The 25,672-nt window shown below is 37.5% G+C and overlaps 1 protein-coding gene across 1 annotated transcript in view; it reads right to left on the bottom strand.

The window, feature by feature from the left end:
• lrp1bb (low density lipoprotein receptor-related protein 1Bb) overlaps positions 1–25,672 on the bottom strand; it is a gene marked incomplete at its 5' end in the record, with an annotated part of 305,396 nt that overhangs the window by 129,998 nt on the left and 149,726 nt on the right. Inside the window, 7 exons of the mRNA XM_079617452.1 lie at positions 1,055–1,180; positions 2,991–3,131; positions 3,691–3,813; positions 6,105–6,294; positions 9,103–9,322; positions 24,494–24,674; positions 24,783–25,019. Of these exons, the coding sequence (XP_079473578.1) occupies positions 1,055–1,180; positions 2,991–3,131; positions 3,691–3,813; positions 6,105–6,294; positions 9,103–9,322; positions 24,494–24,674; positions 24,783–25,019 (1,218 nt within the window). The remainder of the gene's footprint in view (positions 1–1,054; positions 1,181–2,990; positions 3,132–3,690; positions 3,814–6,104; positions 6,295–9,102; positions 9,323–24,493; positions 24,675–24,782; positions 25,020–25,672) is intronic.

Raw genomic sequence — 25,672 nt, 5'->3', positions numbered from 1 at the left:
TCTTCCTTTCCATTGATCTTACAGCACTTAAAGTAGTGAAAGAGTGTTAACTTCTGGAAACAGGCCAGGTGTTACTCTAGTTAGAAAAAAGGAGTTTGGGGAAAAGAAAGTTCACTTCGTTGCACAAACATGCTTATCGATTTTCAAGCTCCCATTAGAAAGTCAATGCTCCTTGCCCTATTTTAGTAACTAAGAAGGTAGCTTAAAATGAGAATCAGCAATTAAATAAACAAGCAAACATTTCAAAAATGGTAAATCACTATTGCAGAGTCCTATGCTGTCACTTGCTTCTCAATGGCAAACAAAAACTGAAATATTCATAACTGAAAAACGTGTTTTAAAACAGTTTTAACTGCAACCTGAAATAGTATGTACAGAATTAATATTTGTATTGCTAATTTAATTTTGAAAACCTCTAAAAACATGAAAATATGCATGTCACTACCAACAAAAGATGTTGGTAACACTTCAGTTTAAGGTCCAATTCTCACTATTAACTAGTTGCTTATCAGCATGCATACTAGGATATTAGCTGTGTATTACTTATAAAGCACATATTAATGCCTTATTTTGCATGACCATATCCTACATCCCTACAATCCTACCCTACCTAAACTTAACAACTACCGTATTAACTATTAATTAGCAGTAATTAGTAATTAGGAGTTTATTGAGGCAAAAGTCCTAGTTATTAATAGTGACAATTGGACCCTAATCTAAAGTGTGACATAAATTTATATCTGAAATGTGTATTTGAGTTACCTAGTTATGCCACTTATCATATTATGTTAATGGATAAATATTAAAAATTATAATAAAAGTGATATTAAGATAAAGTTTGATTCTAAGGGTATTTAGTGTGACCCTGAAATGAAAAAAAAAAAGAAAAAATTTATAATTTTTTTTAAAAGAGCACAGTACGTTGAATGTATGATTGCTAAGTTTTATTTCTGAAATGAAAATACCCCACTGTAAGTAGAATGAGTTAATGGTACAGTATAACTGGCAGATGTTGGTGGGTGAATCTGTTATGTATGAGGGAGTAAAAATCTACCTGAGCATGTTTTATTAGACTCATCTTCATTATCTCCACAGTCATTGGTTCCATCACAAAGCCACCTCTTGGGTATGCAGCGGTTATTGGGACATTTGAACTGGTCAATCGGGCAACTGTGGTTAGCTGGAAAGAACAATGGAAGCAAAAAAATAAATCACACGTCAAAAAAGTACATATTTTATCTAAGAACATAAACAATTTGCAAGCCTGACATATATTCGTTATTGTATTTTTTTTGTGGGGGAGGGGGGGGGGGGGGTTGACATGTTTTGTTATACTGCTGACAGCCCACTCTACAAATAAGTGAGTTCATATGCATAATACTCTTCTTTTGTTTTGACACAGCACTTTTCATTGTGCTATTCATCTATTCTCCTGAGCTAGCTTCACATTTATCTCAAAAATATGCATTTGCCCTCAGGCATTTGAGTTTATTTAAAGTACTGCCTGTGTTTTCCTCTACTGTTTGCTCTATTTAATAATAGAACTTACCATTACTCACAACCCTGGATACTCAACGCGTACCCACCAGACAATGAGTAACAGATGAAATGGAAAACCGGATTCAAGTGGGATCAGGCAATAACGTTTCAGGCGTATTAAACTATAGGACATCCCAGCAGAGCAGAAAATTGATTTTGCAATTCTGATAATTCTGGCAGAACATCACGTTAAAGTATTTCTCATAGTGAAAAATGACTCAGTCCCCAACGTTTTAACAGGGTGCTTATCTTATCGATTAGCTCATGAGCAGATTGTGCAGTGGGATGCAGCGCGTGGGAGAAAACTTTGATACGGGCGTTGATATTGCATTCGCTTTTTTCCCCTAAGATGTCAATTAGCAACTTGTTAATTTTCAACAAATTATATGCAAACAGCCTGCTTGTGCAAATTTACTGTACGTAGATGCTTTTATCCAATGCAATTCAAGCTAGAGTATATATTTTATCAGCATATATCATTTAATTATTATATAGCTCTCTGGAATAATTGATTTTGACTGGCCAATTTGGGGCATTGTGGATTTAAAAATGTTTGCATAATGACCACTAAACTGTATATTAGACCACTGTATACATTAAACTTTTGCTACTTTCTATTTTGTATCACCTTGAGGCTCCTCTCTTTACAAAACAATTACAACTTCTAGGTAAGGATTTTATAAAAAAAAAAATTACTTGGAAATATATTACACACACACACACACACACACACACACACACACACACACACACACACACACACACACACACACACACACACACACACACACACACACACACACACACACACACACACACACACACACACACACACACACACACACACACACACACACACACACACACACACACACACACACACACACACACACACACACACACACACACACACACACACACACACACACCAAATGTTTAGGTTCTTTTGTTCTTTTGAACTTTCTATTCATCAAATATAGAAGACAGGTTCAACATTAATAATAAGAAATTTTTATTAAGAACTAAATTGGCATATATAATGATGCTGAAAAATCAGCTTTGCCATCACCGGAATAAATTGTTTTAAAATAGAAAACAGCTATTTTAAATTATAATAATATTTCACAATAGTAATGTATTTGATCAAATAAATGCAGCCTTGGTGAGCATAAGATACGTAAAAAAAAAAAAAAAACATTAATAAAATAAATAAGATAAATTAACATTGTTGCTGTGTTCATCTTGTTACTAGGTCAGTATAAAATGGATGGCACCTGTGATACCTGTACAAAATGAAAATTTCTGTATTGAGTGATACATCACAGACATATATGACACTGTGTGCATGCTAAATGACACAGCTTGAGGCCCCCGAGGTTTGATGGTTCAGTAAAGCGGGCACAACAGGGATTATACGTCCCAATCAGGGAGGAAGAAAACAAAGTACATACAGCATATTTGGGCCTCCTCATCACTGCCATCTAAACAGTCATCATCTCCATCACAAATCCAATTTGCTCGTATGCAGCGCCAGTTCCTGCACTGAAACTCATCATTTCTGCACCGCTGGGGCTCCTCTTGACCTGCAGAGTCTTCAGGAGAAAAAAACAACAACAAAACAATAGGAAACTGAATTCAAGGGGAAGAACATCAAGGAAAATATAGTCAAACACTGCATTTGGGTGATGTGGCGTCTGAGCATGAGATTATACTAGTGTTACTTTTTCAGATGAGTCAAGCATGTTACTTTTCTCATTATTACAGCATTGCAACATGACAAATAGAACATTAAAACTAAATAATAATAATAGTAAAACAACATAAACAGATTATGTCTGTCTGTAATTGAGTGACTGATGACTTCTATGGGACTAAGGAGAGCTGCTTGAAAAAAATGAAGCAATAAATTTGCAATTTATTTAATACAAATAATTGTTTTTTAATTAATGTTTAAAAGCATAGTTAAATATAAAATAAAATACAATACAATTATTTGTAAACTTTTAATTCCATTAAAAAAGCATTTAAAACAAATAAATAAAAATGAAATTAAATAAGCACTGGGATTAGTAATGGTCAATTAGGTTTTGTCATTTATTATATATATATATATATATATATATATATATATATATATATATAAAAGCCTACCAGAGCATGTGACATTGTTCTTGTCCAGGTGCTGGTTGTCGGCACATGCGCACACTCGGCCTCCCGGGACAGCCAAGCAGAGGGTACCACAACCACCATAATTCACCCGGCAGGCATTGTCACCTAAAAAACAAACATAGGACTAAACAACAGATATCTACAAATCTTCTTTTCCACTGGCAGGACAGCTGTTTATGTGTTCATCCCTTTATGGCTTTTAGCAATGTCTCTCCTTGAAACAGAGAACATAAAGTTCTTCCTCACTGCCCACTCAGAACCAATTTCCTGCTCTTCTGGGATGCCGGTGGAACAAGGGGGCATTATTTTTAATCACATGTCAAGTAAATTATGGGAAACACTGGAGAAGAGAGCCATTTGACACTCTTTTCCTTTCACTGACATAATTCGTTGTGTGGGCAATGGCACCTACGAAGGGGGAGGAGAGGAGAAAAACACAGTTTTGTGAGAAAACTGTCACTTATTAAGTTGAGGTATGGGGACAATAATAAGGTTTCATTTAGAGAGTGGTCGAAAGGCATTGCCTGAACCAATGAGATAAAAACCGCTTTGTAATGGCCAATCTGTGGTATTGCAAAGAGTGGAAACACAATTAATCTTTTTCCCGACAAGCGCTTTGGAGAAATTTGTCTTCTGCTGAGAATGTAGACTGTCAAAAAGCCCATATTTTTGGGGGGTAGGAGATGCACACGACATAACGGGACTCCCTCACCCGTCACAAATCTCAATGTTTAGAGAGTTGTAAGTTGGATGTCAAGATGAGAATATTTAAAACATGATATAAGTCTGCTGGTCCCAGCTGCCTTCGTTGTCTTTCTCAAAAGAGTGAGTCTCTCTGACATGCAGCACACTGCCTGCTCCCCTGAAAACACACCGCCCTCAGGTAAGTAAGAGATGAAGCATGTGGGAGCCGAACACACTCCTGTGTTCTCTGTGCTGCTCGTCTGCGTGCGCGAGGGCCCCGCTGAGAAGTGTCCCTCCCTCTACCTGTTGTGACTGGCACTTATGAGGGAGGATGACAGTAATCAACCCTCCTTGCCTCAGACATCCACACAGAGTTAAACATTCTAAACAGAGCTTTAGCCCCCACTTCACCAGATTAAACCCACCCACTCAACAGAACGGCTCCTGCTCTGCAGTTGAGTCTATGCTAATAAAAGTTAAAGCCATGGAAATCTGTAATAGCTGTGCTGCGTGTAAAAAAAAAAAAAAAAAGAAGTAATTTATTATGAATTTTCTGAAAGAATGCACTAGCCTATGTGATATGTTTTTTTTTTCTTCACCAGACTCTTTTGTGTATTCAATTCATCACAATATTCATCCAGTACGTTTGGGGTCGGTAAGATTTTTTTTTATTCTTGAAAGGAGTCTCTTATGATCACCAAGGCTTCATGTATTTGAATAACACACACACACACACACACACACACACACACACACACACACACACACACACACACACACACACACACACACACACACACACACACACACACACACACACACACACACACACACACACACACACACACACACACACACACACACACACACACACACACAAGTGATTTTAAACCATTGAAGTGCAATAAGAGTGAGCTTGATATATATATATTTTTTTAACGTAGTTGGCTTTAGTTGTTTTTTTCTGGATATTGAAAGTGGTGATGCGCATTATGAAAATGCCATGGTATCAAAAATGTATCATAAAAAACTTATTTACAGCAAAAATAACTACATGTTGTATATAGTTATTGTGAAATAAAATAAAACTACTCGTGATAAAAGATTTTGGTCATATCGCCCAACCCTAACCCTTACTATTTTTATGGAAACCATGATAGATTGTTTTCTTTAATAAATCGAAAATGAAAAAGAATAGCATTTATTTTAAATAGAAATCCTTGCAACATTTGAATTATCTTTACGGTAACATTTAATAAATTGAATGCATCCTTACTCAATATAAAAAAAAACATCTTACTGAGCCCAAACTTTTGAACAGCAATTTTCATTAATATATATTTGTTTGTTTTTTGTCGTAGTGGAAAAAACTATTAATTTCCCAGAATGCTTTAATATACTCCAAAGTCTTCTAAATGGTACCATCATGAATCAGGCTTTCAGGATAGAGACCTTAAAGTTACCTGCTCTGCCAACAAACAAAATTAGATGAATTTCTTTGAATTTCAATCCAGTAAATTCATCTTCCTGTCACTGCAAATCAAATTCCTCTGTGTTGTGGCCATTTCAATTTAAATTCCAACTTACCTGTATGAATTAAAAAGGAAAAAGAAAAATCCCGACCATTATTCATTAAAACATTATTTAAAAGAAGATGAAAAATGTGTAATTCTGTAATATTTAACTTTCTTTTAGAGTTAAAGTGACTTTACCCAGCTGGCTTTGTGCATCATATACTCGGAGCCCAAACAGAGGGGGTCTTTCACTTCTCAGTAGAGTGACTTCAGCAGAGACCAGATCCAGCTGGAAGATGGAAGCGTTCATGTACTCTGTCCAGAAGATGGAATTTTGGTACTGTGCAATCCCAAACGGGTGATTGAGTTCCCTGCCACTGTACACAACCTACAGTGGAAAAACAGAATTACCATGTTGTTGTGACAACTGTGGTAGAGGATACATCTTTTTTCCTCTTTAACCCTTAAACGCATACCTCGGGGGTCTTTAGTGACCTTCTTAGTATTCCTCAATCAATTAATTATAAACAATATAACAAGAAAAAATATATTATAAAAGAATGCCTGTTTTCCCATTCATTTCAGTAAAAATTGTAAAGGGTCGCTGAAGACCCGAGGTGTGTAACAGTGCAAGTAAAAAAAATGTGTGCAACAATAATTGAATCTTTGATGACTGAATACGTTTATTCCACAAGGTAGTAATGTCTGATACACAATGATAAAGTGATGATTCACTCAATTACCGCAGGCAGAAAACAAAAGAATAGGAACTATCATCAGCAAAACTTGAAGTGGCTCAGTGATTTACTGCAGAGCAAGAACTGAACGCAATCAAGTATTAGCGTCACTGTTACTTGATGGTGGATCTGGTGAAGAAGCTGTCAGCAATCAAAATATTGACTTAGAAGATGTTGAAAATGATAGTTTTGAGAATATGTTTGAGATGGCGAATATGAGCCAGATGCTAAATGTACTGAAATTAGCTTTGACGAGGATAGTGATGATGTTAAAAATATCTGCTCAAACTGAACCATTCTGAACCAAAATATCTGCTCAAACTGAACCATTCCAAGCTCCAAAAGGTAACAAAATATGCTTTATTTTATTCTTCTGTAACTGTTACTCTAATATAAGGAGATTTTTATAGTATCACGACAGGTAGAGATCCATCTGTGTTAGATATAGATTGGCGAAGCATTCATGTATTTAAAGGAACACGCCAACCTTTTTGGGACTTTAGCTTATTCACCATATCCCCCAGAGTTAGATAAGTCCCTTTTCATCTCCGTGCGTGCCGTAACTCTGTCTGATGCACCCACCGCTAGCCTAGCATAGCACAAAGACTGGAGGTAAATAGCTCCAGCTAGCACACTGAGATGAAAAGGGTATGTATGGATCTAAATCTGGGGTGAATAAGTTAAAGTCCCAAAAAGTCGGAGTGTTCCTTTAAGGGTTAATATCTAATGGCTTGATGGATGAACTTGAACGGATGAAAAATTGAACAATGTTTCAATGCTTTAAAGATACAGTATGCCAGCAAACTCTCAACCTGCACTCTCACATTAAATTCATTCTTGTAAGACCAAATTAGTCCAAGCTATGCATTCATCATACATTTTATAGCTTGTTTATTCTGTCAAAGTTTGTCTCAATAGAGCTCTTCAATCATTACATCAATTCGTGGGCCTATCCAGAAGTCTTATCCAGAAGTAATTTGCCATGGGTTCCCTCAGGAATGTCTAATGGGTTTTTATAAAGTGGTTTTCGATCCAAGTAAAATAAAGTCTGTGGTCAACATTACTTGAAGAGACTTTCCTATTCTGTGCAGCAACATAAACTATGCACAATCAACCCTCAAATGTAGATTTTGAAATCACTGTGTGCTTTAAAAATGTGATTAATTGAGGAGTTGTAGTTCTCATTAGCAAACTTCAGAATTAAAGTTGTAGTCCTTATTAGCAACTTATTAGAAACAAAATTCACATTTTTGTATGAATGTGGATAGTATGTTGCAGAACAAAAAAGGAAAGACTTGGTTTCCAAAACAGGAAACAGTTTAGTCAACTAATTGCCAAAGCCATGACTAAATAAAGGCTTTTTTTTATAAATGTACCGGTACTTAAATTCACTAATGCCTTAAGCCCCGTTCACACCGCCAGCGACACGCAGCGACAAAGCGACAAGATCCCATTAATTTCAATGGAGCGCTGGCGACTTCCGGCGACACGAGCGACAGTGACCGTTGGCGACAGAATGTGTGCGTGTCAAGCGACAGGAGACAAGCGACCAAAGTTCAGAAATGTCAACTTTATGCAAATGAGAAGCGATTTTCGCGAGCGACAACCAATAGGAAAGAAGACTTTCAGTGGAGCTCACGTTACGTCACCGTCTCGGAGTGCAGGCAAGACAGAGTTCGAGGGCGATTTCACTTATATGATTTGACTAACCACATTCATGGATATAATAAAATGATGCATGGAAAATAAACTGTCGACAGTCTCAGTGAGTTTAATTCATGCATTTATAGTTCGAGTGTTGTAAGTTTTTGATGCAAGTTTAGCACTGCTGCAGTTCACTTTACAGTTTCCCCTGCATTGTGTTGACTATTAGAGACAAGAAACTGTATTATTTGTCAAATACGAATGACGTTTTAGTAATTTATGACCGTATGAGTGAGTTTAATTTGTTGCTTGATCGATAGTTAATCTAGTAAATTATTTAATCCACTGAATACTGCTATGGGAATATAAAAACACTCTCCCAACAGCATACTGTTTCTTTTGAGCCTATAATTTCTAGTCAAATTAAAATAAAATAAAGTTAGTTGTATCACTTGTGATGGTATTTAGTATAGATATGGCCAGATCGTCCAGTCAACCAATAACATTAGAGCGACAGCACTACCAACGCCCACAAGCGACTTCACAGTACAGAGACTAGCGGCACACAGCGACAAAATCGCTGGTGGTGTGAACGGGGCTTCAGATTGGTATATTTTATGAAAGTTTTCAATTAAATTATGAGGGAACCTGAGCTAAATGTTAATCCTCTTCCAGACTTTAGGAAGCACTGCCTAATTGGTTAACAATTGTCACATTTAATATTTAAATTGCAGGACATTTTACGAGAAACTGGTGAAAATAACTAAGGAATTCATTAAGATTCCGAAGCTATGAAAAAGCAACATTTTACTCACCATTCTCCCAGTGCCATTAAGGTAGATTCTCTCAATGTGATCATAATAGGCATCACACCAGTACATGGTACTCATTCCATGGTCCAGAGTGAGTCCATTGGGCCACAGCATGTTAGATGTGACAAATATTTTCCTGTTGGACCCATCCATCCAGGCTTTCTCTATTCTCCCGATGCTGTCGTTCACCTCATCCTCTTCCCAATCCGTCCAGTACATCCAACTGCAACCAAAACCAAAAGTAAGAGTAATTCATAAAAAAAAGCTCTTGTTTTTGTTTGAAGCAGACATGAATATCAATCACAACATACTCGCTAAGACAGGAATTTCACAGCTGAAGCAGATTGAAACAAATTGCCTCCAAGTCAAAAAAATGTACATTGAACAAACAAAATATGCTTAGGAAAAGTCAGCGTCTCACACCTAAGGGAAATCATTTTGATCTGTAGATAAAACTGTTAAACAACAAGATAAATTGACACCAAGGACAAATTGTGAGTGGCTCAAAGGGTCTAGAAAACAAGGCCACCATCCATATCAAAGGTATTCCTCTGGTTGGTCCTCTCATTTGCATTTCCTTTTCTTAGTTGTGGATATACTGAAAGGTCCTGTGCCAACATGAACTGTTACTCTCAATGGGTTAGTGATATTTGAAAAGTGATTGGGTCAACGTTTCGACATGATCCTTTCCCTAGTAAGTGTGCTTAAGGGATTTGCTGCCTCTGAGTACTACTCAGCGGTCAACGCAAGCTTTTCTGTCTCATCAATGATAGAAGTCTTGCTTCATGTGCACCACATAAAACAGAATTGGATAAAGGGCGAATCAAGCGCTCTCTGTCCCAGCGTGTTGGCTACGTGACCCCATGAATTATTCAGAAGGCAAACAGCATGCTCCGAGTCTCATCCTGCTCTGTTCTGAATGTAACAACATGCAGGGTCTAACCAAAATGAGCAAAGATTACATGGCATTTTCAACGAGTAGAGTACAAAAAAGGGCCTGCGGCTCTTAAAAATAGTATTTTTCACCCCCTTTTTCCAACTAATGGTCAGTGAAAGGTCTTTAACCTTCACAAAATGTTATATGTAATATTTATAATAGAATATAATTTTTAGGTCAATTTAAATGTAATAAGACCAGTTTATTTTCTATTAATTTTCGATGAGGATTTTCTAAATTCTAAAAGAGAGAGAGTAACGACGTGAAAATCTTTACTGCCACTTTGCTGTCCATAAAAAAATAAAAAATAATAAATAATACAGACATAAATTGCAACAGGCATAACACCAGGATAGGAAGAAAGGAAGAAAAGCAAAAAATTATATATATACAGTATATATACACACACACACACACACACACACACACACACAGTATATATAGGCGAGGAAATGCGAGAGACAGAGAAATAGATGAGAAACTGAAGGCTTCATTAATCCTTTAAACTGGAGCATCAAGCTAGGACTATAAGAACTCCATTAAACTGTGGTTTATGCACTATGAACTGGTAGGAGTTTACAAAATCAGTTTTGCCCTGCTAAAAATACCACAGTTTCGAAAGTCTGCTGCTGGGAATATAGGACAGCAATGAAGTGGGCATAGATGAAAAAATATATATATATAAAAAAAAAAAAAATGGAGATACAGAGACGTAAATCGTGAAAGTCCAAATGACAGAACCTGAGATACTAAAAGAGTTACTGAGGTGGGCAAGTTCGTTCTTATCATGTTATCACAGGCTGCTTGTGGCATCAACAAAGAGATGTATACTGTTTGGGGGGGAGAGATAAAGAAATCAGGACAGGCGGGTGTTATTTCAGGGGGAAGCCCATCCAGCAGAGCAGACAAAGATCAACGTGCCACCTGCTCACCTGATAGATGGCCAACCCCTAATGATGGGCCCTAACCCCATTACTATAAATAAGCCCATTCAGGTGGGTCAAAACAACACAGTCAAAACTGTACTAATAAAAACTAAACGGGTTAAAAAGAAAGTTTATAATTAAGATATTTTAATAAAACATTTGGTCACACTTTAGATTAGGGTCCAATTATCACTATTACCCAACTTTTAACTACGGCTTTTGCTTAGTAAGGTAGTTGTTAGTATACCATTAGTAGTTTAGGTATTGGGTAGGATTAAGGGATGTAGAATATGGTCATGCAGAATAAGGCATTAATATGAGCTTTATAAGTACTAATAAAAAGCCAATATCCTAATATGCATGCTAATAAGCAACTAGTTAATAGTGATAAATGGATCCTAAACTAGTGTTACCAAATATTTTACCCAAAATATCTACCCAAAAGTCAAAGAATACATTTTAAATTAATAGATATATATATAAAAAAAACATTCTTAAAATTCTTAAAAAATAAATAATTATATATTATTAAATTATTCTAATATTTTTATAATTAAATAAATCTTAATTATTTTTTTTAAATTCTCAAATGTGATGTTATCTCACTCTGTTATCTATTAACTTATCATAATCTGTTCACTCTACTCTCAAAGTGTGTTATTTCATGTTTTTGAAAAATCTCATGGTCACCAAGGCTGCATTTATTTGATCGAAAATTGTACTACATATTTTAAAGAAAGTATTTTGATTCTGTTCAGTCATAATCAAGATATTTAAGTAATGCATTTGGTGTAAACACAAAACCAAATGTTTACATTTACAATGAAGAATGCATATTCGAAAGGCAAAATAAAATATAAAAAAATATGTTGTTTTTTTTTATAATTATATATAATTATTCTAATCATTTTGTATAGTTATGTAATAATTATTAAATTGTTAAAATATCAAATGATATTAAAGCTGCAAGCAGCGATTGCGGGCCCAAGCCGGTGGCACCGCCACCCTGGTGCCTTTAGTGGAACTAAAGGCACCGGGTGGCGGTGCCACCGGCTTGGGCCCTCCATCGCTGCTTGCAGCTTTAATTATATATATATATATATATATATATATATATATATATATATATATATATATATAAAAATATATATATATATATATATATTATGTAAATTCTTTTCCCCCCCTATTTTTAACATATATATTATTATATATATAATAATAATATATATATTATTAACATTTTTGGATGCTAAACTATTCTTTTTATAGGCTTTGTACTTTGTACACTTTGTACACTCACGTTCCAATATAGAAAAATTTAAAAAAATTATTATGAACGGCACAAACTGTACAAATGACTATTTAAACAGAGCAGTGTAATTTTTATATGTAAGGTTGACTATTTTATTATTATATTTTATTAAGGCTATAATGAACATTCTGCGATGTCAAGATTGCAATGCTGGAATGCTGTGTGTGTGTGTGTGTGTGTGTGTGTGTGTGTGTGTGAGGCTCGATCGAACAATGGAGACATAAAAACATACTCCGTCATTTTGTTCATACAGACCATCATTCAAAATGCAAAGTGTTTCCTTATATTTGTGTACACTCGCAATGAAACACAACATTGTGCTTTTGTTAAACTATATACTCTTGTCAAACTGTAACCTACAACTGTCACCCAACCAAAATCACACACACACACACACACACACACACACACACACACACACACACACACACACACACACACACACACACACACACACACACACACACACACACACACACACACACACACACACACACACATCCCCCCTCCCCTCCCATCCCCACACAGACAGACACACACACACACAGAATGGCAGAGAGACAGAGAGAGAGAAAATACACATTCAAACCACAATATCTGACTTCCTGTTGGTCGGAGCTAATGACTGTAAATTAGAAAGTTGTCCGGATCGAAGAGAAGAATATACGTACCGAGTTTGGTTACTGTAGGTAAAACTTTAACTAAGTTATAACACACTTTATGCATCCTTTTTTAATCATAAATTTGTTTCCTCGCCACGGCCAAACCGTTCGAGATATCAAAAATCCCCTGGCAATTTATCATCTTCCATGTCTTGACTTCATGCTGACCGAGTTTCGTGGTCATCGGATGAATTCTCTAGGAGAAGTGTTTCAAATGCGAGAGCAAGCGTTCTCCAATCAACCCGTAATAGCCGACTTCCTGTTGGGCTGGCGTAAAACTTGACCCAGGGAAAGTTGTTCGGCCCGATTAAATCTATATGTGTACCGAGTTTCATATTAATTCATGCAAGCGTGTTTGATATACGGACAAGTGTTCGAATCCCACGCCCCACATTTGACCTGTGTGCAAAATTTCAAGAGTTTTCGAGCATGTTAAGGCCCTCAAAAGTGCCAGAGATTTTGCACACAGCAGAGAAATGGTTAAACTAAACTACCCCCCCTCCTCACACACACACACACACACACAGAGACGCAGAGGGGCAGAGGGAAAATGCTCCAAACAGTACACATTCAAACCAAAATATCTGACTTCCTATTGGTCGGAGCTAATGACTGTAAATTAGAAAGTTGTCCGGATCGAAGAGAAGAATATATGTACCGAGTTTGGTTACTGTAGGTAAAACTAATACCCCATTTTTGACTAAAGGTGGCGCTACTGAGCCCCTTACCACGCCCGTTTCTGAAACTTCGCACATGTCTATTACACAATAAATGTCAAATGCATGTTGAGTTTCATGCAATTTGAAGCATGTTAAGAGCCTCAAATGCATCCAAAAAGAATATAAAAGTTTAAAGCGTTGCCATGGCGACAGTATTAAAGATATCAATAATCCTTTCACAGGTCTACATCTGTCGTGTGTTTACATTATACAGATGAAGTTTGAAGCAAATCGGGTAAAAATAAGAGGGTGATTTCAAAGCATTTCGAAAGTGACACACTTCCTGCTGCCAGTTGGTGGCGCTATAACTTTGACTCACAATAGTCACATCCATGTGATCGGCTTCTTACAGCGAACACACTGCTGAAGTTTCATCAAGATCAGTTCATGTATGAGGATGTTATAACACACTTCCTGTTTCCAATATTCGCCATAAATTCGTTTCCTCGCCACGGCCAAACCGTTCGAGATATCAAAAATCCCCTCGCAACTTTTCATCCTCAATGTCTTGACTTCATGCACACCGAGTTTTGTGGTGATTGTTTGAATCGTCTAGGAGGAGTATTTTAAATTCCATTGCATGTGTTTTTTAAACTACGCCAAATAGCCGACTTCCTGTTGGGCTGGGGTAAAAAGTCAGAGCATGAAGGATATATGAACCGATGAGATCTATAAGTGTACCGAGTTTCATATTATTTCATGCAAGCGTGTTTGATTTATGGACCAAGTTTTCGGACCCCGTTCCAGGGGGCGCTGTCGAGCCCCCCTGCCACGCCCGGGTACCAGCTTCAGTCCAGCTCTAATGGCCGCGGGTTCTGACCAGTGTGCAAAGTTTCAAGAGTTTTTGAGCACGTTAAGGCCCCCAAAAGTGGCAAAAACCTTGAAAAAAAATTTATTATAAAGAAGAAGAAGAAGAAGAAGAAGAAGAAGAATTAAAGCTGCAAGCAGCGATTGCGGGCCCAAGCCGGTGGCACCGCCACCCTGGTGCCTTTAGTGGAACTAAAGGCACCGGGTGGCGGTGCCACCGGCTTGGGCCCTCCATCGCTGCTTGCAGCTTTAATTTTTTTTATATATATATATATAAAAAAATATATATATATATTATGTAAATTCTTTTTTTCCACCTATTTTTAACATATATATTATTATATATATAATAATAATATATATATTATTAACATTTTTGGATGCTAAACTATTCTTTTTATAGGCTTTGTACTTTGTACACTTTGTACACTCACGTTCCAATATAGAAAAATTTAAAAAAATTATTATGAACGGCACAAACTGTACAAAGCAGGGCTCTACGCTAACTTTTTTCCCAAGGAGTACATGTGCTCCTAAATGAAAAAATTTAGGAGCACACAAAGAAATTTAGGAGCACAGTACAAAAAAGTAGCCACACTCCTTTTAGCCACACTCCTAAAAATATCTTCTTTTGTGTTCAGCACAAGAAATACATGAATACAGGTATTTAACAACATTAGAGTGAGAGTAAATAATGACAGAATTTTTATTTTTGGGTAACTGTCCCTTTAAGGACAAGCGGCAGCATGTTTACTATTAGGGCTACTGTCACTTTAAGATCTGCGTGCAACGAGTCTACAGGCATTTTACAACCAGATTTTTTTCTTAATTTTTTTCTACTGTTCTTTCACTTTAGACATAACCAACTTTGTTTATCTAAACCTTGTGTGTATTTGACAGTATTAGCGCAATACGACTCGAAAGATAACTTAGTCCAGTATCTCTGTTAACAGGCTTTAGTGCAAGTGCGCGTCGGATGTTATTGCGCTCAGAAAAGCGCTCGTTAGAACAGCGCATCAGCAGCGAATGACATGTTTAACCGGCAAGGCTTTAAAGCACATGCAAATAATTAATTTTTATGAACTACAGTGTCCCGTTCCTCTGCATTTCATGTGGATATACGTCGCGCTGTACAGTATGTTGAGACGGAGGCGCCAGAAATGCAAACTGATAGAATGCACGATCCTACGATATTTCTTCAAAAGCAGATCGTGGAGACATTTATCATCCACGATCAAGAGATATCGCACAGCCCTACTTCAAGTTCTAATCAGCAACAAACCTTTAACTTAATAAACAGTTGTTTGTGCCATGTAGAGGATGACACATCACCTAATAGTTTTAGTTTTTTTATTTAACATCACCTAACCGCGCGTTTCGCAAAATATGTGACATCACCTCACCTGTATGCGGCGATCTGATCTCACTGACCGACAGCCGTTGTTTTTTATTAGTAGGCTAATGGGGAGGAAAATAAATATATTCATGCATACTTTTTGGAGTCAAAATTCTTTGGACAAAGCTTGAACAAAATTTAATACCTCATAAAATCGGGATTAAGACTTTTTAATACCTTTTAAGGGCCTTAATTTTCCTAAAATGGATTTATCAACTTTTAATACTTTTTAAGACCCCGCGGACACCCTGTTCCATATAGTCTCACCTGATTCCTCTTTCTCCTCATCTCTTTTTCGCTTAAAATAAAAACTTATGTTCTTCATTTTTAACTATTGTACCAATATTTTCTTTCCAGTTTTTACCTCACTTGACTCTCTCACTTAAAATCCAGCAGTTCCCGCACTTTCCCACACTATTTCAGTGATCGGCTTGGTTGCGAATCGTCGCTCTCATTTGCATAAAGTTAAGCGCCTCATCATGCTATTTTCACACATAGCCTACTGTCTATGTGTTCACATCGCGCAGTCGCGACGCTGTCACGTCCTCTTGCTCTTTTATATACTGTCTATGTTGCTCAGTTCCATGTGAAATCAATGGGATGCTTTGCTTCATCACGCTGTTGTTCAGTGTATTGAGAACAGCCCGTCACTCGCACACTGTGCTCGTAAATTATTTTTCAAGTTCGCACATAACTATTTTTAGGCGCAAATGCGAGTGAAACACTCGCACTGTAGAGCCCTGCAAATGACTATTTAAACAGAGCAGTGTAATTTTTATATGTAAGGTTGACTATTTTATTATTATATTTTATTAAGGCTATAATGAACATTCTGCGATGTCAAGATTGCAATGCTGGAATGCTGTGTGTGTGTGTGTGTGTGTGTGTGTGTGTGTGTGTGTGTGTGTGTGTGTGTGTGTGTGTGAGGCTCGATCGAACAATGGAGACATAAAAACATACTCCGTCATTTTGTTCATACAGACCATCATTCAAAATGCAAAGTGTTTCCTTATATTTGTGTACACTCGCAATGAAACACAACATTGTGCTTTTGTTAAACTATAAACTCTTGTCAAACTGTAACCTACAACTGTCACCCAACCAAAATCACACACACACACACACACACACACACACACACACACACACACACACACACACACACACACACACACATCCCCCCTCCCCTCCCCTCCCCACACAGACAGACACACACACACACAGAATGGCAGAGAGACAGAGAGAGAGAAAATACACATTCAAACCACAATATCTGACTTCCTGTTGGTCGGAGCTAATGACTGTAAATTAGAAAGTTGTCCGGATCGAAGAGAAGAATATACGTACCGAGTTTGGTTACTGTAGGTAAAACTTTAACTAAGTTATAACACACTTTATGCATCCTTTTTTAATCATAAATTTGTTTCCTCGCCACGGCCAAACCGTTCGAGATATCAAAAATCCCCTGGCAATTTATCATCTTCCATGTCTTGACTTCATGCTGACCGAGTTTCGTGGTCATCGGATGAATTCTCTAGGAGAAGTGTTTCAAATGCGAGAGCAAGCGTTCTCCAATCAACCCGTAATAGCCGACTTCCTGTTGGGCTGGCGTAAAACTTGACCCAGGGAAAGTTGTTCGGCCCGATTAAATCTATATGTGTACCGAGTTTCATATTAATTCATGCAAGCGTGTTTGATATACGGACAAGTGTTCGAATCCCATTCCAGGGGGCGCTGTCGAGCCCCCCTGCCACGCCCGGGTACCAGCTTCAGCCTGGCCCTGATGGCCGCGGGTTCTGACCTGTGTGCAAAATTTCAAGAGTTTTCGAGCACGTTAAGGCCCTCAAAAGTGCCAGAGATTTTGCACACAGCAGATAAATGGTTAAACTAAAAAACTAGCCCCCCCCCCCCCTCCTCACACACACACACACGCACAGAGGGGCAGAGGGAAAATGCTCCAAACAGTACACATTCAAACCAAAATATCTGACTTCCTGTTGGTCGGAGCTAATGACTGTAAATTAGAAAGTTGTCCGGATCGAAGAGAAGAATATACGTACCGAGTTTGGTTACTGTAGGTAAAACTAATACCCCATTTTTGACTAAAGGTGGTGCTAATGAGCCCCTTCCCACGCCCGTTTCTGAAACTTCGCACATGTCTATTACACAATAAATGTGATATGCATGTTGAGTTTCATGCAATTTGAAGCATGTTAAGAGCCTCAAATGCATCCAAAAAGAATATAAAAGTTTAAAGCGTTGCCATGGCGACAGTATTAAAGATATCAATCATCCTTTCACAGGTCTACATCTGTCGTGTGTTTACATTATACAGATGAAGTTTGAAGCAAATCGGGTAAAAATAAGAGGGTGATTTCAAAGCATTTTGAAAGTGACACACTTCCTGCTGCCAGTTGGTGGCGCTATAACTTTGACTCACAATAGTCACATCTATGTGATCGGCCTCTTACAGCGAACACACTGCTGAAGTTTCATCAAGATCAGTTAATGTATGAGGATGTTATAACACACTTCCTGTTTCCAATATTCGCCATAAATTCGTTTCCTCGCCACGGCCAAACCGTTCGAGATATCAAAAATCCCCTCGCAACTTTTCATCCTCAATGTCTTGACTTCATGCACACCGAGTTTCGTGGTGATTGTTTGAATCGTCTAGGAGGAGTATTTTAAATTCCATTGCATGTGTTTTTTAAACTACGCCAAATAGCCGACTTCCTGTTGGGCTGGGGTAAAAAGTCAGAGCATGAAGGATATATGAACCGATGAGATCTATAAGTGTACCGAGTTTCATATTATTTCATGCAAGCGTGTTTGATTTATGGACCAAGTTTTCGGACCCCGTTCCAGGGGGCGCTGTCGAGCCCCCCTGCCACGCCCGGGTCCCAGCTTCAGTCCGGCTCTAATGGCCGCGGGTTCTGACCCGTGTGCAAAGTTTCAAGAGTTTTTGAGCACGTTAAGGCCCCCAAAAGTGGCAAAAACCTTGAAAAAAAAATTATTATAAAGAAGAATAACAAAAAACCCTTAGAAGAACAATAGGGCTCTGCGCCCTTTCAGGGCTTGGGCCCTAATTAAAGCTGCAAGCAGCGATTGCGGGCCCAAGCCGGTGGCACCGCCACCCTGGTGCCTTTAGTGGAACTAAAGGCACCGGGTGGCGGTGCCACCGGCTTGGGCCCTCCATCGCTGCTTGCAGCTTTAATTATATATATATATATATATATATATATAAAAAAAAAAAATATATATATATATATATATATATATATATTATGTAAATTCTTTTTTTCCCCTATTTTTAACATATATATTATTATATATATATATTATATATTATTAACATTTTTGGATGCTAAACTATTCTTTTTATAGGCTTTGTACTTTGTACACTCACGTTCCAATATAGAAAAATTATCCTCTTCAAATGCGCAAAAATGTGCTTGGAAACATCACAGTGGAGCGGTGCTTACTATGAACGGCACAAACTGTACAAATGACTATTTAAACAGAGCAGTGTACTTTTTATTTGTAAGGTTGACTATTTTATTATTATATTTTATTAAGGCTATAATGAACATGCTGCGATGTCAAGATTGCAATGCTGGAATGCTGTGTGTGTGTGTGTGTGTGTGTGTGTGTGTGTGTGTGTGTGTGTGTGTGTGTGTGTGTGTGTGTGTGTGTGTGTGTGTGTGTGTGTGTGTGAGGCTCGATCGAACAATGGAGACATAAAAACATACTCCGTCATTTTGTTCATACAGACCATCATTCAAAATGCAAAGTGTTTCCTTATATTTGTGTACACTCGCAATGAAACACAACATTGTGCTTTTATTAAACTATAAACTCTTGTCAAACTGTAACCTACAACTGTCACCCAACCAAAATCACACACACACACACACACACACACACACACACACACACACACACACACACACACACACACACACACACACACACACACACACACACATCCCCCCTCCCCTCCCCTCCCCACACAGAATGGCAGAGAGACAGAGAGAGAGAAAATACACATTCAAACCACAATATCGGACTTCCTGTTGGTCGGAGCTAATGACTGTAAATTAGAAAGTTGTCCGGATCGAAGAGAAGAATATACGTACCGAGTTTGGTTACTGTAGGTAAAACTATAACTAAGTTATGACACACTTTATGCATCCTTTTTTAATCATAAATTTGTTTCCTCGCCACGGCCAAACCGTTCGAGATATCAAAAATCCCCTGCCAATTTATCATCCTCCATGTCTTGACTTCATGCTGACCGAGTTTCGTGGTCATCGGATGAATTCTCTAGGAGAAGTGTTTCAAATGCGAGAGCAAGCGTTCTTCAATCAACCCGTAATAGCCGACTTCCTGTTGGGCTGGCGTAAAACTTGACCCAGGGAAAGTTGTTCGGCCCGATTAAATCTATATGTGTACCGAGTTTCATATTAATTCATGCAAGCGTGTTTGATATACGGACAAGTGTTCAAATCCCATTCCAGGGGGCGCTGTCGAGCCCCCCTGCCACGCCCGGGTACCAGCTTCAGCCCGGCCCTGATGGCCGCGGGTTCTGACCTGTGTGCAAAATTTCAAGAGTTTTCGAGCATGTTAAGGCCCTCAAAAGTGCCAGAGATTTTGCACACAGCAGAGAAATGGTTAAACTAAACTAGCCCCCCTCCTCACACACACACAGAGGGGCAGAGGGAAAATGCTCCAAACAGTACACATTCAAACCAAAATATCTGACTTCCTGTTGGTCGGAGCTAATGACTGTAAATTAGAAAGTTGTCCGGATCGAAGAGAAGAATATACGTACCGAGTTTGGTTACTGTAGGTAAAACTAATACCCCATTTTTGACTAAAGGTGGCGCTACTGAGCCCCTTACCACGCCCGTTTCTGAAACTTCGCACATGTCTATTACACAATAAATGTCAAATGCATGTTGAGTTTCATGTAATTTGAAGCATGTTAAGAGCCTCAAATGCATCCAAAAAGAATATAAAAGTTTAAAGCGTTGCCATGGCGACAGTATTAAAGATATCAATAATCCTTTCACAGGTCTACATCTGTCGTGTGTTTACATTATACAGATGAAGTTTGAAGCAAATCGGGTAAAAATAAGAGGGTGATTTCAAAGCATTTCGAAAGTGACACACTTCCTGCTGCCAGTTGGTGGCGCTATAACTTTGACTCACAATAGTCACATCCATGTGATCGGCCTCTTACAGCGAACACACTGCTGAAGTTTCATCAAGATCAGTTAATGTATGAGGATGTTATAACACACTTCCTGTTTCCAATATTCGCCATAAATTCGTTTCCTCGCCACGGCCAAACCGTTCGAGATATCAAAAATCCCCTCGCAACTTTTCATCCTCAATGTCTTGAGTTCATGCACACCGAGTTTCGTGGTGATTGTTTGAATCGTCTAGGAGGAGTATTTTAAATTCCATTGCATGTGTTTTTTAAACTACGCCAAATAGCCGACTTCCTGTTGGGCTGGGGTAAAAAGTCAGAGCATGAAGGATATATGAACCGATGAGATCTATAAGTGTACCGAGTTTCATATTATTTCATGCAAGCGTGTTTGATTTATGGACCAAGTTTTCGGACCCCGTTCCAGGGGGCGCTGTCGAGCCCCCCTGCCACGCCCGGGTACCAGCTTCAGTCCGGCTCTAATGGCCGCGGGTTCTGACCAGTGTGCAAAGTTTCAAGAGTTTTTGAGCACGTTAAGGCCCCCAAAAGTGGCAAAAACCTTGAAAAAAAATTATTATAAAGAAGAATAACAAAAAACCCTTAGAAGAACAATAGGGCTCTGCGCCCTTTCAGGGCTTGGGCCCTAAAAAGTCTCACTCTGCTATCTCTTAACTTTGATAAGTTATCCAACTCACTCACCGCACTCAAAAAACACCCACAAAAATATCTTTGCTTTGAAGTATGATGTACTGTACATGAATCACTCTATTTTGGCCAGCGTTCAAAGTTCATGTGCTCTATCCTCTGATGCCCTGTTGGAGAGGTCAAAAATTTACATCTCCTCTAAATTTCCATCATCCACCATCGTCTTTTTTTTTACTGCCTGTCAAAACAGGACACATCAATGGCACCTAGAAGAGGCACGCTTCTCATTTCCTGTCTGAGCCCCAGCTCCAGAAAGCTTTAGCTTTCCACTCTCAATGCAGTCATGCAGTCTGTGTGACATCCTCTGAGCTGGCAGTTCAGCAGACGATGCTTTTAATGCAGATTTTAATCGCTTCCACACCACTGAAGTTATCCCATCGGGAATGACACGCAGTGGTGACTGGGAGATAAGTTGCCGTTTTTACATGTTACTTGTGCAAACGTGCGCTATTTGTGAGTATCTGTTGACAAACTCACAAAGGAACAGTTTCTAGCTTCATGTCATTGCCCATTTCTTATTTTATTGTTAGCACTGCCATTCAAGATACATTAGCTTCATTAAATGCGAGAGAGAGTTGCATAAATTGCACAAACGTGAGGTCTGAGCGATGAATATAATTATGGCTCTGAGCTAATGAACCCATTGTGTCTGAAAATAATGAAACTGTTCTGCATTTGCTTTCCCTCTCTTCAAATGAATCAGTAATCAACACCTCTTGGGTTCACTAAAGATGGCAAAAATCTATTCCAACATGTATTAATTACTTAATGACAAGTGCACACTTTTAAACAAGACGTTTATTTACAGAGATTTAAAAATAAATAAATTAAAAGTACTCAAAGTACTCTTAAGATACCACGTGGTTTGGCCCAAAAGATCTGATGACCATTGACCAATCAGTACTCCAGTACTTAAGTACTTTTTAATCAGATAAAAAGAGAGTGATCAGGTTGCGTGATTGAATCTGAGAGGGCCGAGAGTGGTTGTTTCCTCATTGCAGTATCTCGCTTCTTCAGCCTTGGCTGGCTGCACCTCCTCAGGATTCATGAGTTACTCTCACACTCAGGGAGGGTGATAATGAGATTGGCTCTGGGCCATCAAACTCACCCTTTTTACTGACCGTGCCATGTCAGCTTACTGGTACAAATGCGCACACACACACACAAACCAGTACAGATGGAGGAACGCGTGGATGGGCGCATGCATGCTTCACTACACTATGTACAATTGCATTCGCCTCTGAAGCCATGCAGTGTAAACAAATGTTTAAATAAACTGGAACGATGATTGTTCCTTCAGGGCAGGTGGGAAGTAAGTAGAGATCAGTATTTCACCACAGATTGCTAATGTTTTAAAGGACCCTAGTGAAAAACGAAATATACTAAAAATGTATTTGAAATACATTTATTTTATACTAAATATACTACAAATACATTTACACATTTATGTACTTAATATAAGTACCCTGCAATTGTACTTTTGGTATACTAAATTGACATACTTAAATTCTGCTAAATTGGAACCACTCATGTTGTACTTAATACACTTTAGTTATCTGGAAATAGTGCTGAGCTCCAACTAAAGATAAGTATTTGATTGTGCTAAAGTGGAACTATTGCATTTAAAGACTGATATTATACAGAGATCATACTATCCTTAATAATAGGGATAAAAGCACACTTTAGGTTTAATATAAAGAAATGTGTGTATCGTGGAATAAAGAAGTGCTCCAAATAAAGTTTAACTATAATATTTATATCAGTCTCAAGCAATAGGTCAGTAAATATGTTAATGGATTTGTAGTATACTTGGTATGAAATAAATGTATTTTAAATACATTTTGCCATATGTTTTTTCACTAGGGAAGTATTACTTATGTTTTCAATCATTTCCAAGCATATTTCAACCATATTTTTCAGTTAATACAATGTATACTGCATGATCATACCCACAAAACAAAGAACGAGCTTAGCCTGATATTTTGGCACAATATCGGTTGTCAATTTAGCTTATTTTTTATTCATCAGTGTTAGTCTTTATTGGATATTAATTGGCTGGTATTCGACATTTCATTATTTTTAGTTTAAGCTTTAGCCCTTAGTGTCTTTCAATGCTCTAATTTTCAGTGTTTTAATTGTACACTAGTATAGGGGTCAGTAAGATATTTGAAGTTTTTTGCTTAAAATATGCCCTGGGTTGCATTTATTTGATCATAAATACAGTAATATTGTGAAATATTATTAAAATTTTAAATAACCCTTTTCTTTTTTAATATATTTTATTCCTCTGATAGCTGAATTTTCAGCAGCCATTACTCTAGTCTTAAGTGTCACATGAGTCATAATAATGGGCTGATTTGATAAGACTTTTTTTTAATTATCAGTATTATTATTATTATCAATATTGAAAACAGTTGTGATGCTTTGATTTTTTTTTCCAGGATTCTTTGATGGATAGAAATATTTAATACATTTAAAATATTTACTGTCACTTATGCTCAATTTAATGTTGAATTAATTTCTTCTTCTTTTTTTTCTTTTTTTTTTTTGCTAGTTACGTAAAATGAAAGATTACAACATAAACGGCAACTTAAAAAAAAAAATTCTATCCAAATCATAAGTCATTGTGTATGAATGTTGATAAACATTTCAAATCACTGTATGATACATAATCCATACTTAGGTGTATGATTGAGTGTCACGGCTCTGTACCTATTGAGAGGATCCACCACTATGGCTCTTGGGTGAGACATGTCTCCCTCCAAAAGAGTCTTCCTGGTTTCAGAAGACTGTTCAAGCCTGGCCACGCTGATGGTTTTTCTGTAGCCATCGTTGGTCCAGTACAGGTTATTCCCAATCCAATCCACTGAAATACCCTCCACATTATCAAGATCTGTAAAAGTAAACACAATTCCTTAAATGATTTGTTCATTACATGATTTCAATTCAAGTAATTCCAGGGTCAAAAAGGTAAAAAGTGCAAAATGATTACAATAATTACCATCTTTGAGAATTGTTTCCCGACTGCTCCCATCAACTTTCTGCCGTCCTATCAAAAAACTTGTAGTATCAGCAAAGTAAATGTTTCCGGTTTCTGCGTGATAGTCTATAGCTCTTGGATTCACCAAGTCCTCGATAGGAACAATGTGCTCATTGCTTGACTTCACATTCATGTCCAGACCACGAATTATCCCAGGTCGTCCCTTTCCATAGAAGAGGAAAAGATCGTTTTTGGGTTCTGTGAAGACACAGATGGAAAGTGTAACCCATAGTAATTTTACAGTATGTCATATACAGTACACTACCGGTCAAAAGATTGGAATATTTAAGTTTTTTTTAATGATTTTGTCACATGATCCTTCAGAAATCATTCTAAAATGATGATTTGCTCAGTTATTACAAATTGTTATTGGTACTCAAAAGTCAAATATTAATAATGGTTCTTATTATTATAAATGCTGAAAGCAGGTTTTGCCGTTTAAAATGTTTTGGAAACCATGATGCATTCTTTGACGAATAGAAAGTTCAAAAGAACAGCGTTTATTTGACATGGAAATCTTTTGTAACATTACACTATAAAACCCTATTGTTTTTACAGTAAAAAAAATCCTGGTAGATGTGGTTGCCAGAATAATCCTGTAAAAAAAAAAAAAATACTGTAAAAAAATATTAAATATATTTACAGAGCAACCAGTAAATTTTACAGTATACAATTGTCATGGAAAGTCAGTTTATAGTTTTCACTGTAAATTATAATTTGATTTGCCTTTTTTACTTCTTAAAACTGTACATTTGACAGTAAAATTTTACTGTAAAAATGTACTTGAACTGTTCAGTTAGATCTTACATTTTTTTCCCCTGTCTGAAGACTGGAGTAATGGCTGCTGAAAA

The sequence above is a fragment of the Phoxinus phoxinus genome (assembly GCF_949152265.1).
Source record: "Phoxinus phoxinus genome assembly, chromosome: 7".
NCBI classification, from domain to species: domain Eukaryota; kingdom Metazoa; phylum Chordata; class Actinopteri; order Cypriniformes; family Leuciscidae; genus Phoxinus; species Phoxinus phoxinus.
Note: the sequence above shows the minus strand (reverse complement) of the source record. Positions and strands in the feature narration are given on the sequence as shown.